Source organism: Spinacia oleracea, chromosome 4 (assembly GCF_020520425.1).
Source record: "Spinacia oleracea cultivar Varoflay chromosome 4, BTI_SOV_V1, whole genome shotgun sequence".
Taxonomy (NCBI): Eukaryota; Viridiplantae; Streptophyta; class Magnoliopsida; order Caryophyllales; family Amaranthaceae; genus Spinacia; species Spinacia oleracea.
Genome location: NC_079490.1, coordinates 28,598,994 through 28,614,202, shown reverse-complemented (window position 1 = coordinate 28,614,202; position 15,209 = coordinate 28,598,994). Strand labels below are relative to the sequence as shown.

Here is a 15,209-nt window from a genome sequence, read left to right as displayed (position 1 = left end):
CCTGAAAATTCTGAACCCTTAAGTGGAGATTCCTGGCACCGCCACTGAGGGGATGAGCTTAGGCACGTGGGTGTAGGATCCGAGCGTTGTATATTAGGCATAAAGTAAAAAAATATCCTTTATTGTCTATTAAAATTACCTAAAACGTTGTAAAAGTTACCCTAATAAAACCATAAAGTTGCATTGATATCGGGAGGTGATAAATCCAAGGAAAATTTTACTTCTTCCAAGGAAATCCACATTTTTTAAAGTTAAATCCACAAAGTTGGATTTATCATTTGCCATTGATATCATCTGCGACTTCGACGAAGATCGAGTTGGATTTTCTTCACTCTGCCGATGTTGCAGTTGCTTAAGAAGTTCAAACTCCATTCATGTTTTAAAGCGGGAATAGTGTAGATGGGAGGTGCCGAAGTACGTAGTAGTAGCTAAAAATAGAAGTAGAAAAAGTAAGATAACGAAAGCAGGGCATCCTTCGTCCTGCTTAGCTTTTTGTTGTATTATTGAGATGTAAAAAAAAAAAGGGTAAGATAACAGTATACACCCGATTGTTTGAAAGGTTTGTGTGAAGCGTTTCTTGTATTTGATTTCTTTCTAAACGCAAAAGTTAGAGAGAGAAACTAGAGAGAAAAGAAGCAAAGATTCAATTGACTTCCACATCTTGAACCCCAAATGGGTTCATCTTCAAAGCCACCAGATGACACGATTATGAAGGAAATTAATCATGGACAAACAACAAATAATAAGGATCAATCATCCCCGAAACCATCAGTTCCGTTGAACTTTAGAGATGCAGTAGCATCATCATCACAATGGTTTATGGAGGCAAGGAAAATTATAACTACGTCTTTGGAATGGGAAGAAGTAGAGGAGAAAGTACCGGAGAACAGTTTAGCGGTGGCGTTTGATAAGATCACACTTGATAGGTTAAGAGCACCATGGAAGCTTACTCTTATGGGCAAGTGCATGGGAATTCAAGTAAAAGCAAATTATTTGGAAGCGAGAGTTCGAGCGATGTGGAGAATAAAAGGTTCATTGGAAGTCATCGATATTGGTAAGCAGGTTTATTTGTTCAAATTCACACAAAATGATGATTATGAGCGTGCGTTGTTCGGAGGTCCTTGGTTCATCATGGACCATTATCTAATGATATCAACTTGGAAACCAAATTTTAGACCATCAGTGAATGAATTTGATTTCATGTCAGTCTGGGTAAGGATTGAAGAATTACCGGTGGAATATTGCGATAAATATGCGTTATATGAGATTGCCAAAGTCATTGGGAAGCCTATTAGGGTTGATTATGCAACTGATAAAGTGTCACGAGCACGGTATGCAAGGGTGTGTGTGGAAATTGATCTAAGAAAGCCGATTATCACAAAGGTGTGGGTTGGTGGATTTTGGCAGCCTGTGGTGTATGAGAACATCACGTCTCTTTGTTTTAAATGTGGCAAAATAGGTCACGTTTTGGAGAAATGTGATCAAAATGATGGTGTTGAGTTGGACAATACTCAACAGATAACTGAGCCCAATAAGCATGGACAGGTCGAGGCCCATATGGAAGTGGATTTGAAAAATCAGCATAATAACATGGATATTAGGGAACCAAAGACACAGGAGTTGGATTTGTATGGTCCATGGACTTTAGTCCAAAACAAGCGAAGCCCAAAACCTAATTTTGGAAAACAACGACAGATTAATACCCGGATTAATGAGTATAAGAAAAACTCAGCATCAAAAGTTGCGACACCCACATCATTAAATGGGGTTTACTTGAAAACACCAAGAGATAAGAAAACCAACCAATTAGAAGGGGAAGTTAATGAGCCAGTGTTAGTTGCCCCAGATCACACTTTACTGGAGATTAGCGTTGCGCCGGTGTTAATTCAAGAAGAGGATGCAAACACGGTACACCTGGCGAATTCGTTCAACCACTTGGCGAATACGAATGATTCACCTTCTGCCTTTCCTACTCCTCCTCTTCCTTTTAACAGTATGGTAAACCAAGTTAACAAATTCTCCTTCTTTGTTAACCAATCCACTTTCTCCCTCTTCTGATATTCTTCTTCAAGAAGCTACCAACTCTTCTTCTTCAAATGGAAAACCAAAACACAACAAAAACCTCATGCATGCAGACAAACTTTACTCCGAATCAAATTCCCAAGAGAAACAACAGAAATTGGATCCAGAGGGGACCAAGACACTTTCGAAATCAGGTCAGTCAACAAATGACGGAGGAAGTTCAGCAGATTCATTGTCCGATCAATCAAACGCCGATGTTGTCACTATTTCCAGAGCAGCCAGAGATGAGTGCATGCAGGAGTCAGAAAATACCGAATTCTAGGGGAATGGAGTTCAAGAATGTGAGAATGTTAGCAGCAGAATTGAGGCGGAGGGAGGGGCTGGAGCCGATAGGACCGAGGCCGAGAACAGGGTGGGATGTAGTTTTACCTCAGGGGATGAAACATTTACCTCTACCAGGGGGAGGGCCGGATTTCAATCAAATAAACATGCGTCCCCATATTCCAGTTCGACTACCAAAAGAAGTGCAAGTTCATCCCTTGCAATTCGAAACTCAAAGTCAAGAAATGGGGCGAACGGATCGCCTTATGGCCTTCTACGTCACTCAGAGAGAGGTGGTGGGAGTGCAAGTTCAAGTCAGTACGTTTCAAAAATTACTAGATCCCAGGAAAGTGTTCACGTATGTGACACCAATTCGCCTGGAAGATCTGAATATGATGGGGGTCATGCAATATTGGAGGGATTGGGAGGAGTTCTTCCTTCCACCAAATGACGAAGAGATAGAACACCCTAGGGTTGAAATTCAGAAACCAATTCCCAATTTACAGATGAAAATGTGTTTATGGAATGTTAGGGGAGCAGCACGAAATATTCCTAGGGCTTGGAACATCATTCAAGACCAACATCCGTCCATCTTCATCCTTTTAGAGACGAAAAGTGACGATCATAGGGCTAAAGAGGTGATGTTTCAATTGAAATTTCATGATTTCAGGGTGGTGCAGCCAACAAATAGAAGGGGAGGGATATGGTTGTTTTGGAAAAACACTGTCGATTTGACTCTGTTTTCGGAAGAAACAAATTTGTTTCATGTTCTCTTCCACTTTAAAAACATCAAACCAGAGGTTCTGGTAACGGGTATTCATGCTCCCAGTGTTCCTGGTCCACATCATCAGCTATGGAAGGAGATGGAGCAGAATCTACCACCTGAGGAGACTCCATGGTTGGTTGTTGGGGATTTGAATGAGGTGACCTCCCAAGAAGAGAAAAGTGGTGGTCGACCTTTTCGAACAGGACAATATAGAGATCTTAATAACTTCGTGGATGCAGCAGGATTAGTGGATTTGGGATACAGTGGATGTCCGTTCACCTGGACCAACGCACGTGATGGAGTGGATATGATAAAGGAAAGATTGGACAGAGCTATGGCAAATGCACGAATGTTGGATACATTCCCCAACATGCAGGTATTACACTTACCTCGTACACACTCTGACCATGCTCCCATTATTGTTTCTTTATTTAATGATTATTGCTCAGGTCCGTTTCCGTTTCGATGTAAGGAAGTTTGGATAGAACACCCGAATTTTAAAGAATTTTTTGTAAAAAGTTGGAGTAATGATAACAATGACTTCCTTATGGGTAGGAAAACGTTCTTAACAGATATTAAAAATTGGAATACTAATGTTTTTGGTAATTTACATCTCAAAAAAAAGCGACTTTTACCTCGTATTAATGGAATCCAGGTTGCCTTAGCTAGGCATCACTCTTCTTTTTTGATCAATCTGGAAAAAACACTTCTTAAGGAGCTTAATGATATTTTCCGTAAAGAACGTTTAATTTGGGCCCAAAAAGCTGGCATGAATTGGAGAAAATTTGGGGATTTTAATACTAGATATTTTCATTTAATGGCGAAAATAAGAAAAACTAGAGGAAAAATTCTGGCTTTGAAGGGGTTAGATGGGACTTGGGTTTCAGATACCTTGGCCTTAAAGAATATGGCCACCACTTACTTCACAAAGATGTTTCAAACAACGCATTGTATGAGTAGGAGATTGGCTAATTTAAGTAGTTCTAATAAGATAACTGATCAAGATAGTATTGCTTTGATTAGGCCCATTACTGACACGGAAGTAAAGATTAATCTTTTTCAAATGGACCCAATTAAAAGTCCAGGTCCAGATGGGATCCAACCAGTGTTTTATCAAACGTTTTGGACTGAGGTTGGGCCGAGTATAGTAAAATTCTGTAGCAATTGCTTTAATTTAGCCACTATTCCAGAGGACGTTAATGATTCCTATATTACTTTAATTCCTAAATCAGATCAGCCGGAAAGCATGGCGGATTTTAGACCAATAGGGCTGTGCAACACGATATACAAATTAGTGACTAAAATTATCACAAATCGACTTAGACCCATTCTAGATAATTTAATAAGCCCTCTTCAATCAAGTTTTATTAAGGGGAGGGGTATTGAGGATAATGTGATCGTTGTGAAGGAAGTTGCCCATCACTTTCATAAATCTAGAAAAGGAAAGAACATAATGGCATTGAAATTAGATTTAACTAAAGCCTATAATAGTCTTGAGTGGAGTTTTATTAGAGATACATTAATTAGCTATAATTTTCCTTTAAAAATTATTGATTTGATTATGTGCTGTATCACTACCCCAAATATTGTTGTTTTATGGAATGGTGAAATCACGGAGAATTTTAGACCCTCAAGAGGCATACGGCAGGGTGATCCTTTGTCGTCTTACATTTTTGTGTTATGTTTGGATAGACTTTCTATGCTTATTGAGGAGAGAGTGAAAAAAGGAGAGTGGAGTCCGTTAAAACTAACTAAAAATATCTCTCTTTCTCATGTATTTTATGCGGACGATGTCTTTTTATTTGGGTCAGCCACTTCTCAGAATATGGAAATTATTATGCAAACTATTGATGATTTTGGAACTATGTCAGGGTTAAAAGTTAATATGAGGAAATCTTCAATTATTTTCCCACTAAAAATGAATCATACTATCAGAAACACTATTGCTCACCCTTATGGGCTTCGCATTTCAACTTGTTTTGGAAAGTATTTAGGAGTGGATATAAGACCAAACAAATTAAAAATAAACAACTACTTTGGACTCCTAGACAAGACTATGGATCGAATAAAGGGTTGGCAAGCTAAGTTATTAAATATGGCGGGAAGGTGTACCCTTATTAAATCAGTTTTAAATACCTACCCACTTTATACGATGCAGACTAATATTATTCCGAACAATGTGATAGATAGATTAGAAAAATCTTGTCGAAAGTTTTTATGGAATAAAGTGGATAGAACCAGATATCTAGCCCGTATTTCTTGGAATAAAATCACAATTCCTATGGGATTGGGGGGGTTGGGAATAAAAAAGTTAAAGGAATGGAATATTTGTTTTATGGCAAAATTGGGATGGAAATTATTAACTTTGTCGGAAAAACTGTGGGTTCGCATTTTTAAAGACAAATACATTAAAAACGGATCCTTTTTTGATTGTATGTCCAACCCAAGGCATTCCCCGATATGGAGGGACATTTTAAAGGGACGGGACCTTTTAAAAAAGGGAATAAAAATTGGAATTGGGGATGGGAAATCCACTTCGTTTTGGTATCATCATTGGGTCGGAACTGAACCATTATACAAAGTAATAAATAGGGATATTCCGGATGCGGTGGGACATTTATATGTGTGTGATATTATAAAAAATGGAGTCTGGAATTTTCAAAAAGTGGCGCATATTCTCCCTGGTCCTATTAAAACTAATATTCTAGCTACTCCATTGGCCAGAGTGTCCCAAGGAAAAGATTTCTACACTTGGGTAGATTCAAAGAATGGAAATTTTAGTATTAAGTCTGCTTATTCCCCCCTTTGTAATTCCCTTTCACATTTCCCTATTAGCTCTAATACAGTTTCTTGGAAATCTTTGTGGAAAATTCCTTCACCATTTAAGTATAGAATGTTGTTATGGAATTGTGTTCACCAAATCTTGCCAGTTGCTGATAGTCTATCAAAATATATAGAATCCATTTCTGGACAATGCTGTAGATGCTCCTGTGATGTAGAAACTCATCTGCACTTGTTTCGAGATTGTGGGGATTCTAGCATCCTTTGGAATTTTATTTTCCAACGTATTTCAGTAGCTAAGGAAGTGTGCTTACATTCTTTTTTTAATTCTAATTGGCACCAATGGATGCAGTACAATCTTAGTTTAAGCACAGCCTGGAAAGTTGTTTTTATAGTGGCTGTGTGGCATATTTGGAAGGCTCGTAATAGAGCAGTTTTTGAGCTGAAAATGATCAAGCCATTCTCCGTTTATAATGCTTTCTATGTGGACTATAGGGAAACTAATTCAATGGTGCAGGCTAAGGTTGCAGGTAACTGGTTGCAGAAGGCTCCAGCTTGGAAGCCTCCAGCTCCTGGTTTTCTGAAACTTAACATTGATGGCAGTTGGAAAGAAAAAGACGAAGCAGGGGGTGGTGGTGTTTTTAGAAGTGAAACAGGGAGCTGGTATATTGGATTTGCAAGTAAATACAATGCCATCACTCCACTGGCAGCAGAGTTGTATGCACTAAGGGAGGGTCTTCAAATGGCACTGGATTATGGGGTGCAGAAATTGGAAGTGGAGACTGATGCAGAACTATTGATTAAGTTGTTAACAGCTATGGAAGATTATTATCATCATGAGTTAGCTCCAGTTATCAAAGACGTGGCTTGTCTTATGACAAGGTTCAGTTCGTTTTCAATTACTCATCTTCCCAGGTTGTTCAACAAGCTTGCACATTGTATGGGACAATATGCAATATCTATGGCATTGGGTCATAAAGTGTTTCTCAACCCTCCACCGTTCACAGACGTGGTGTATCAGACACAACTTAAACAAGCAAAAGACAGTTTGAGGGAGATGGGTGAATCTTCATCTGGAGCACAACGCCATACACAACTCATTGATTTGGAGATCCCACCACCACCAGAGGCAGCGCCGTCCACAACAATAACAACAGAGATCATGTTTGGTACAATCCCCACCAAAGTCACAACCCAGTTGATCAATGTCAAGAGGAAATCGGATGTGCAGCAAGGAGAGTCGTCGAATGTTAAGGAATGAGTTGGGTGTTTTAGTGATCCTCCTTTCTTCTTTAGATGAAATCAGTTAATGGGCAAATAGTCAGGAGAGGGGGCACTATTTTTTGGGTAGAAATTAGGGTTTGTAATTTTACTAGTTTTTGTGATTACGGGCTACAAGTTTTTGGTGTTTCGCCCGTAGCTTTTGTAACGATTAGATTGTGCTTTAACGGTTAATATAATATAACATCTTCGTCTTTGCGTAAAAAAGATTTCTTTCCTTTCATTATTTTGCATTATTTCAGATAGTTGATTTATTTCCTTTTTCTTTTAGTTTGCATAGTTCCATATGATTTCTTTCCCCTTCCAAAAGAAAAAATGTTGATTTCTTTCTTTTAATTTGCAGTTTCAAATTGTTGATTTATTTCCTTTCAGAATATACTCCCTACTCTAATCTCTGTCTTTCTATATATTGTTACAATAACATGTTTATAACACCATAATACATCAACCCACTCCATTTAAGAAGCTAGAAAATGGCTTCAACAATCCTTATAACTTTCTTATACATTTTCTTTACTTCCATGTTATTTACTAGAACCAACACATTCTCCTTACCTATGATCCCTTTAGATTCACCCCATTTACAAATTTTACCTCAAAGTTTAACCACCCAAGAACGCTATCAATTCCTCAAAAACATATCGTTGGCACGAGCACTATCATATTCTACAAGAAGCGACTCAAATTCAAGTATAAACACAATTGAAGCGACCACATATTTGATGCCAAGCAATTATTTCGTAACCCAACTATTTTTTGGCACAGGCCAATTTTCCTCCCCTTATGTAATCTTGGACTCAGGGGATGATAAGACTTGGATCCAATGTGATGGTTGCAACCCGTGTTTCGAGGTAAAGGGTGGAAACATCCGACCCAATGCCTCGGTTTCTTATAAGTTGCTAAGTGTAGATGACCCGCGATGCAATCCTAAATTTCTTTATCATTGGGCGTGTGGCTACTCAAGAGAATATGGAAGAAGAGCCACTTCAATAGGTCTTATGGGGACTGACACATTTCGTTTCACAAACCCGAAAACCCAAAAACCCGAAGATTATCTAGGTCTAGCATTTGGGTGTGGTCTCGCAAACACAAATTTCAACTTCGGGTTGAACAAGGGTCCCCAAAACCTTATAGCCGGGATCATGGGACTTGTACCCGGTCCACAATCATTCCTTACCCAGTTAGACGGTGTAACCCAAGGTCGATTTTCGTACTGCCTAACATCGTGGGCAGAGACAAATCCTGGCATCTCTACCATCTATTTTGGTGCTAGTGCTCAAGCAGGGCCTCGTGCCCAACAAATTCACATGAATCCATCAACACACTACTATTTATTCTTGCGCGGCATTGTTGTGAATGGTAGAAGACTTTTGTTTGACAAGTCTATTTGTGCAAAGCAGTACCGCGTCCCTCAAACAACTCTTACAGGCTTCATCATTGATTCTGGTGCACCATATACATTACTACCTACAACTGTATATCAAGAATTGAAGTCAGCCGTCATTGATTTCTTCGCAAGGTATGGTTGGCGAAGAACCAAGGAATTAAACTTCGATCTTTGCTATACCAAGGGACCTCGAGTAAGCCAAGATTTTCCAACTATTATCTTTGAGTTTACAGGTCCTGCAGGAAGAACAACTGAATGGGTTATGGACAGGACTAATATGTTTGTCACATATAATAATGATGGTGGGTTTTGTATGGTGGTAGAGGAACTCCCTGATCCAGGACCTTGCATTTTCGGAGCATATCAACAAGCAAATTTTAGGATCTTGTATGATGCTAAGAATTGGATGCTGAAATTTGAGCCTGTGAGATGCCAAGAGAACTTTAAATGATCATACAGACATGATATGTTACGCTTTAGGAGGTGTGCCCTTGGTGTAAAGGCTTTCGTAGTTGCCTATAGCTATAGTTCAATAGTTATGCTTTTATCCAGGTTCCTTAAGAATCGATGTTTACACCTTGTTTAGAAACTTTTTAGCTTGATATGTCCCATTGTATTACAAAAAACTGACTCAGACAACCAATACAGATAGCTAACATTAACAGTTGGCCAAATGAATCAATCAACGGCTCATTCTCAAATGCCAAGATGTTGTAAACACAAATCAATTATAACTAACCTAGCGCCTTTGGATGTTCCACCATAGGTAAGCGCCTTACCCGCACCACCAGCTCCAATGACGATCATGAGTTTACCAACCAATGGTGATGTCATTCCGGTCTTCATTAGTATAAGAACCTACAAAAATCAAATAGTGCAGCATCATAAAATGGCCAGGAGATTTTATACGTATATAGCCGCGACACTATAATTGATTAACACCCAACAAAGAAACAAACCTTAGAATCCTTCTTCAATAGTTGGGATGGCTACAAAGTAGTCAATGCTATAACCTATGAATCTCCTAATCATGCAACTTATGGCTTCAACTGCCTACATGATTATGTTCATTATATAATGTGATTTCGTACGGTGGACTGTTATGGAAAGAAGATGAATAATCAATCAAATGCAAGTGAAAGAGTAAAAGAAAGATACAGCTCGGCAATTGAAAAAATATTCTTTCAAGTCCAGCGATCTTGTGTGGAATTGTGTAGCTGCATAAGAATGGCATGTGCTTAAACAGAAGAACTTAGAGAGTTATCAAGGAAGGCTATTGGCCAAACTACTCAAATCTTTCTGCTTCCAAAAGTTATTCCGGTGAAATCGATTGTCTCTCATAGCTCAATCAATTTTCAACTTTCCTAAAACTATTGCTGCTAACTTGCAGCTTTCTCCTAAATCTTGATCAAATTTTTGCGAACCTTCAATACCAGCCGGCAAGTCAATGAAACCCTCTTGGTTGTTCGACGTAAAATATTGGCATCTCCCGATTTAGTTTTCTCTGCACAAGTGAGGCCTGGAAAAAGTTCATCAGAAACAGAAACAGAATCCTTCACAGCTTTAGTTAGATTCACAGCCTGCAGCGTAAATCCAGTACCCACGTCAAAATTCAAGAAGTATAATATCAAAAACGAACACCAGGAGTTTCGAATTTTGACAATCTTACACCATCAAAAGATTGAACTGCATTATCTTCTATGCCATGCAAGTAATCTGGAAGCCACATTATAAATTAATACTCTGCTCATTAGTCATTCTATAAAATTTTGAATCAAGGGGGAAAAAACCCTAAAATTATAGGCTCGACTAATAGTTTTATCAAGTACCCGAGTAAGCAAGGTCCTTAAATATCAGTAGACTCCCAGGCATCAGCAAAAGAGAAAAGCTACTGGGGCTGTTCAACAGTGCTGCTGTAGATTTTCCAGAATTTTGTGAGCTACCTTCAGATTCAGTTGCACCATTGCATTCAGATAATTTCAAGTGAGGAGTGAAGTTCATCACCACAGGTGATCCGAGAGAAAGGATTGATGCAGCTGGAAAATAAGCTGGTCCGTCTTGGTGAGACTGCATGATAGCAGAAAACTATGTCAATCCTCACTGCTATTTTCAGGATTTTCTTAGTGGAATGACTTATGGTGTATTTGAATAGCAAGATAGAAGGGAAAGGAAGGGGGAGGAAAGATGAGGAAGGGGATGGGAAAGAAAGTGGGGGAGAATATGAGCTCCATTTTCCCTCCAAATATCTCCAATTTTGGAGGGATGGTGTTTATTAAATAGGGAGGGAAGGTGGATCCTCCCTCTCCCCCCTTCCTTCTCAAAACCTTTTATCCAAACAAGGTAAATTAATTTGGTAAAAACAAACTATCTCACGACAATTTGGTAAATTAAAATGAATCAAACGACATTTGACTCATAATTTAGACTGAATTATTGTGAACTCTTGTAATTTTCTCATTTTATCATATTTTTTTCTCTCCCTTTTTTCTTACATCGATCTTATCCTTTTTATTTATATATACGCATCTTATTTTCCTTCAAAACTTTTTTATATGGAAAATCCCTTATCATAATTTTACTTTCCCTCCCTCTATTTTGTTTCCCGTGTGGTACTGCTCATAATTTTCATGAACTATATTTTATAGGAGGGGTATATAAAGAAACTCAAAGCATCAAAAGAATGATGTTTGTTAGATATAAGAAAATTACCAAGGTTGGCTCTTCTTTTTTTTTTTATTGGGAGGGATTGTGAACATGCAGAAAATTTCTTATTTCATTTATTTTGGGAAAAATAAGTTCTTCAGTTAAGTTCAGATAAGTTCAGATAGGATAAGGGTTGACCAAGTAAAATTTATAACTAAAATCAGTTTTGATAAGTTCAAATAAAATCAGATAAGTTCAGATAAGATAAGTTAATAAAACATACTCCCTCCGTCCCAAAATATAGTGCCTGTTTTGCTAAAATTGTGTCCCTAAATGATGTGCCTATGTCAATTTTAAATCGTTAATCTTTACCCATTATACCCTCATGCACAAATTGTAATTCCAATATTATCCTAAAAACGTAAGAATTTACTTTTAAAATTGTGTTTTTTGACTTTTGTTAAACCCATTTGTTTGGTTTGTCTTTTTGAGGCTCATTTATTATGTACACACCTTTAATCCCTAATTTCTCTCTCCTTAAAAGTCACCTAACATGTACTTTTTCTTGAAAGTAAAATAATTATTGTTAATTATCTATGTTATCTTTTTTCTTAATCCCGTGTTTTTAGTCAAACGGGCACTATATTTTGGGACGGAGGGAGTAAGTGAAAATCAAATGAATAGAACGCACCCTAAACATTTTCGTAGTATTTTGTGAAATAAATGAGAGGACATCAAGGAAAACAAAATGAAAAGTATGGGAAATACAAACAATAACGAAGTGTCATACATACAACCTGCAAACAAAGTTAGACCAAATTTGTGATTCAATGTCGGCGGATTCATTTTAATTTACCAAATTGTCGCTTGAGAGTTTCTTTTACCATGTCATCAACCATTATTTTATTTTTACCAATGTTGTTAATTGGCATTGTGTATTCAAACTTTTCACTAATCAGGCAACAATATGTGAAAAATTAAAGAAAAAAGAAACAAAAGGGAAATGGAACAGGACAAGAAAAGCAGGTTGCATAGAGAATAAAATATTCAAGGTATTCAAGGCAACACCAAAAGAGGAAGATGAAACAGTGAAATTTGGCAGAAGAAAATATAGACTCGGATTCGAACCATTATGCCTTGATCAGGAAGGTATTCATTGATAAGAACATGATTAGGGGAGGCAGGGAAAATCCCAAGCTTTTCATGTATCCTTTGTGTTATTCTGGTTAGCCATGGAGGCACTGCAAAAACATAAAAGGAGTAATTTTAAAAAGTATGCCTATGACAATTTCAAATAATTGATTTTTATACTACTGGATCAAGGCAAGAGAAAGCAAGATGAGTCAGCAGATGTTTCACGGCTTTTTTATAGTAAAGATTACAGCCTACAAATCATGAAGAACAATTTAGAAACCAAATAGGCAAGGGTCAATGCTTTCCTGTGACAAACAAGTCACTAAAATCGGTGACTAGACCTACAGGCCTTAAGCTACTAGCATGCATTTGTTCTGAAAACCAAAACAATGAATCTTAACACAATACCTAGGTAACAAGTGCAAAAGATCATTGTTTGTTTTGCATCTAAACATAGTCTAAAAGATGGATAAGGGCCAGGAGTTGGATATTGATATATATGAAATGCAAGTAAAACAGTTTTGAATCCAACAATGATATTATTGAGATATATGACGACTTACAATCTTGACTAATAAGTCCCTTCTCATGGACTACACCCCCTGTAGAAGAATAAAGATCAACAAAAAAAATCAGACTCATACTATGTTGTACATGTGCGCAAGTGTGTGTCATGTGCAATATGTCATCTTTCAGTACCCCAATTCTGTAACCTCCGATTCTTAAGTGTTTTCCACTTTGAAATAGGTGCTTGATAAATCTGTGAACACAATAAGGAAGTGGCAAGTCAGATGTGTACTAATGTGAACCAAGCATTATATTAGAAAATTATAAAGAAGACAGAAAGATACATGATTGTAAAGCTGGGTTTGCTCAGAATCATTGATGAATTCAGGAATGTATATGACCGTGGGCACAGAGCCAACTACAAAGCCATCCAAATTCTCATCCATTTCTATTGCTCTGTCAGGAAATCACTGATATTAGCAAGATGAACAACAATAATTTCGAAAATAAAACAGAAGGCTGGAATGAAAATCAATCTGGAATAGACCAAGCCCCACCACCTTGTGCTACTGGCTAAGCCAAAGATAGAGTTTGTCTCAGGGAAGACAGAGACTAGTTATTGGTCATAGCGTGTGGCGTAATACATAAGTACCAATAAATATTGGAGAGGAATGTCCTAAAAGTTTGCATATATTACGTCGTTGCCAGTCTTGCAACCAAGTAGCGGAAGCTTCAACAATACTCCATACCATGAACTTATGTTACAGGCTCAATAATTTTTGCAAACAATTAACATATTATTTGTCTAATTCGAGATGGCATCAACTAAGTAAATTATCCCAAAAGAATAATAACGCAAAATACAAATGAAAAGCAATTGTTACAACTTAAATCCAACCAAAACAGAAACATAAAAAATAAAAATAAAAACCTCCCAATATAAGCTTGAATTACCAATATCACAGTGTTATATTCAAAGGTGCAAGCACATGCATGTCATGGGGTTCTTCCAAGTTCCATGTTAAGATTGTCTGCAAGCATACATGTACTGTTTTGACTGGACAGGGTTCATAGTCATGTTCATCGTTTTTTTCGAATGTTCACGGGGAAATGCCGGTGTTTTGGAAGAGACCCAACAGAAAAAATCACTAATTTACTATGAAAGAGTACATAATACTCCATGAATCCTTTAGAACATTTAGAAGAGTCAAGGGTCAAAACTTTACAAATGTCTCTGTCAGACAATTCATCGAACAGGTAGTATGCAGAGTAAGAAAAGCTATAACAAATCACCAAGTTAGTCTCTAAATTTTAGACTGAATTACACAATATGCAACTAATATATTCGAAAATTCAGGAGTTGGACTCACAGAATTTAATAAATTCGCACTGATTTTGAAGATTTTTTCCCTTTTTCAAAGTTGTTTTGATTTGATGAGTTCTTGATTGATTACATGTAAGGGAAGAGTTAAAGGAACTCACCGAACTAACGACGCAAGCAGCGAAATAGCGACTGAATACCTGCAACGGTACCTCTCCAGGAGCAATCGTGCCAGAAAGGAGGAGGTTGAAGAAGGAGAACTGCCGAAGAGGAGTTGGTAGTTGTTTTTTTTTTTTTTTTTTTAAGGAGTACCTCTCCAGGAGTTGGTAGTTTGGGGAGGCGCCCCCAATTAATCGGGCCGATTAACCAATTGCGTTAATCTGGGGTATAATTGGAAAGATAAGGGGAAATATAAGGATCAAGCAGGAAAATGATTAAAAAAAACAAAAGGTCTTGCGTGCACAAGGTGCACAATAAATTTATTGTACACCAATATAACTTTTACTCATTTTCTTGTAACTTTAATCTAGTTTTGATTAACTTTTATATTAGTAAAAAAAAAGTTGATAGTTAAACATTTTAAAGGATTATATGATTAATTTTATACATTATTAGTGATTTTGAAGAAATAAATTTTATTAAAATGAAAAAAAAATCACTAAAAAATAAATAACTTTTACATATATAAGCTTGACTTTAAAGCATTTTGAGTTAACTTTTACTCTAGTGTACAATATTTATTGTACAACCCTTGTAAATAAGAATTTGTGTAAAAATAAAGGAGAATAGAAAAAGAGGACTTGACATCCGTTTGTTGATGGTAATGGATGGGGGCAAACGGTAGTTTTTTCACTGTTCATTCAGAGTTTGTCAGAAGTTAATTCACTGTGATTATTTGAATTTCAAAAGTGAATTGTTTCAGATTCAAAATTCTATTTGCTAAATGTATCAAAAAAAATTATCTCATCCATTGTTGACTTAGAATTTCACTGTATAGCAAAACCCTAACCTTCAATCCAATCAATAACTCCCGCCGCTATCGTTCT

The 15,209-nt window shown here is 37.2% G+C and overlaps 2 protein-coding genes across 4 annotated transcripts; one reads left to right on the top strand and one right to left on the bottom strand.

The window, feature by feature from the left end:
• The first annotated feature begins 672 nt into the window (after positions 1-672).
• LOC110787818 (uncharacterized) lies at positions 673-2,058 on the top strand. Its single transcript, XM_021992463.1, has one exon. It carries the CDS (start codon positions 673-675, stop codon positions 2,056-2,058), a length of 1,386 nt encoding a protein of 461 aa, XP_021848155.1.
• A 5,550-nt stretch (positions 2,059-7,608) lies between these two features.
• Positions 7,609-14,527, bottom strand: LOC110787830 (uncharacterized). 3 transcript variants are annotated; one of them, XM_056843888.1, is made up of 12 exons: positions 14,325-14,527; positions 13,187-13,298; positions 13,035-13,095; positions 12,899-12,937; positions 12,330-12,442; positions 10,388-10,625; positions 10,228-10,274; positions 9,983-10,138; positions 9,298-9,416; positions 8,903-8,980; positions 8,739-8,794; positions 7,609-8,644 (listed from the first exon to the last, which is right to left on the bottom strand). In XM_056843888.1, the coding sequence occupies exons 2-12, from the start codon at positions 13,286-13,288 to the stop codon at positions 8,583-8,585; spliced, it is 1,071 nt and encodes a 356-aa protein (XP_056699866.1). In that variant the 5' UTR covers positions 13,289-13,298; positions 14,325-14,527; the 3' UTR covers positions 7,609-8,582. The 3 variants fall into 3 exon arrangements, with proteins under 3 accessions (XP_056699866.1, XP_021848165.1, XP_056699867.1); XM_021992473.2 differs by lacking the exon at positions 8,903-8,980 and having other exon boundaries at positions 14,325-14,526; XM_056843889.1 differs by lacking the exon at positions 8,903-8,980 and having other exon boundaries at positions 7,609-8,794; positions 14,325-14,525.
• Positions 14,528-15,209: the final 682 nt, after the last annotated feature.

Coding starts and splice junctions, on each gene's coding strand:
- LOC110787830 (XM_056843888.1), bottom strand. CDS start 13,288: ATGGATGAGAATTTGGATGGCTTTGTAGTTGGCTCTGTGCCCACGGTC. Junction 10,139..10,227: donor CAGTTCAATCTTTTGATGGT/GTAAGATTGTCA, acceptor TTTACGCTGCAG/GCTGTGAATCTAACTAAAGC. Junction 9,417..9,982: donor CTTGCCGGCTGGTATTGAAG/GTTCGCAAAAAT, acceptor TGATTTTTGTAG/GTTCTTATACTAATGAAGAC.
- LOC110787818 (XM_021992463.1), top strand. CDS start 673: ATGGGTTCATCTTCAAAGCCACCAGATGACACGATTATGAAGGAAATT.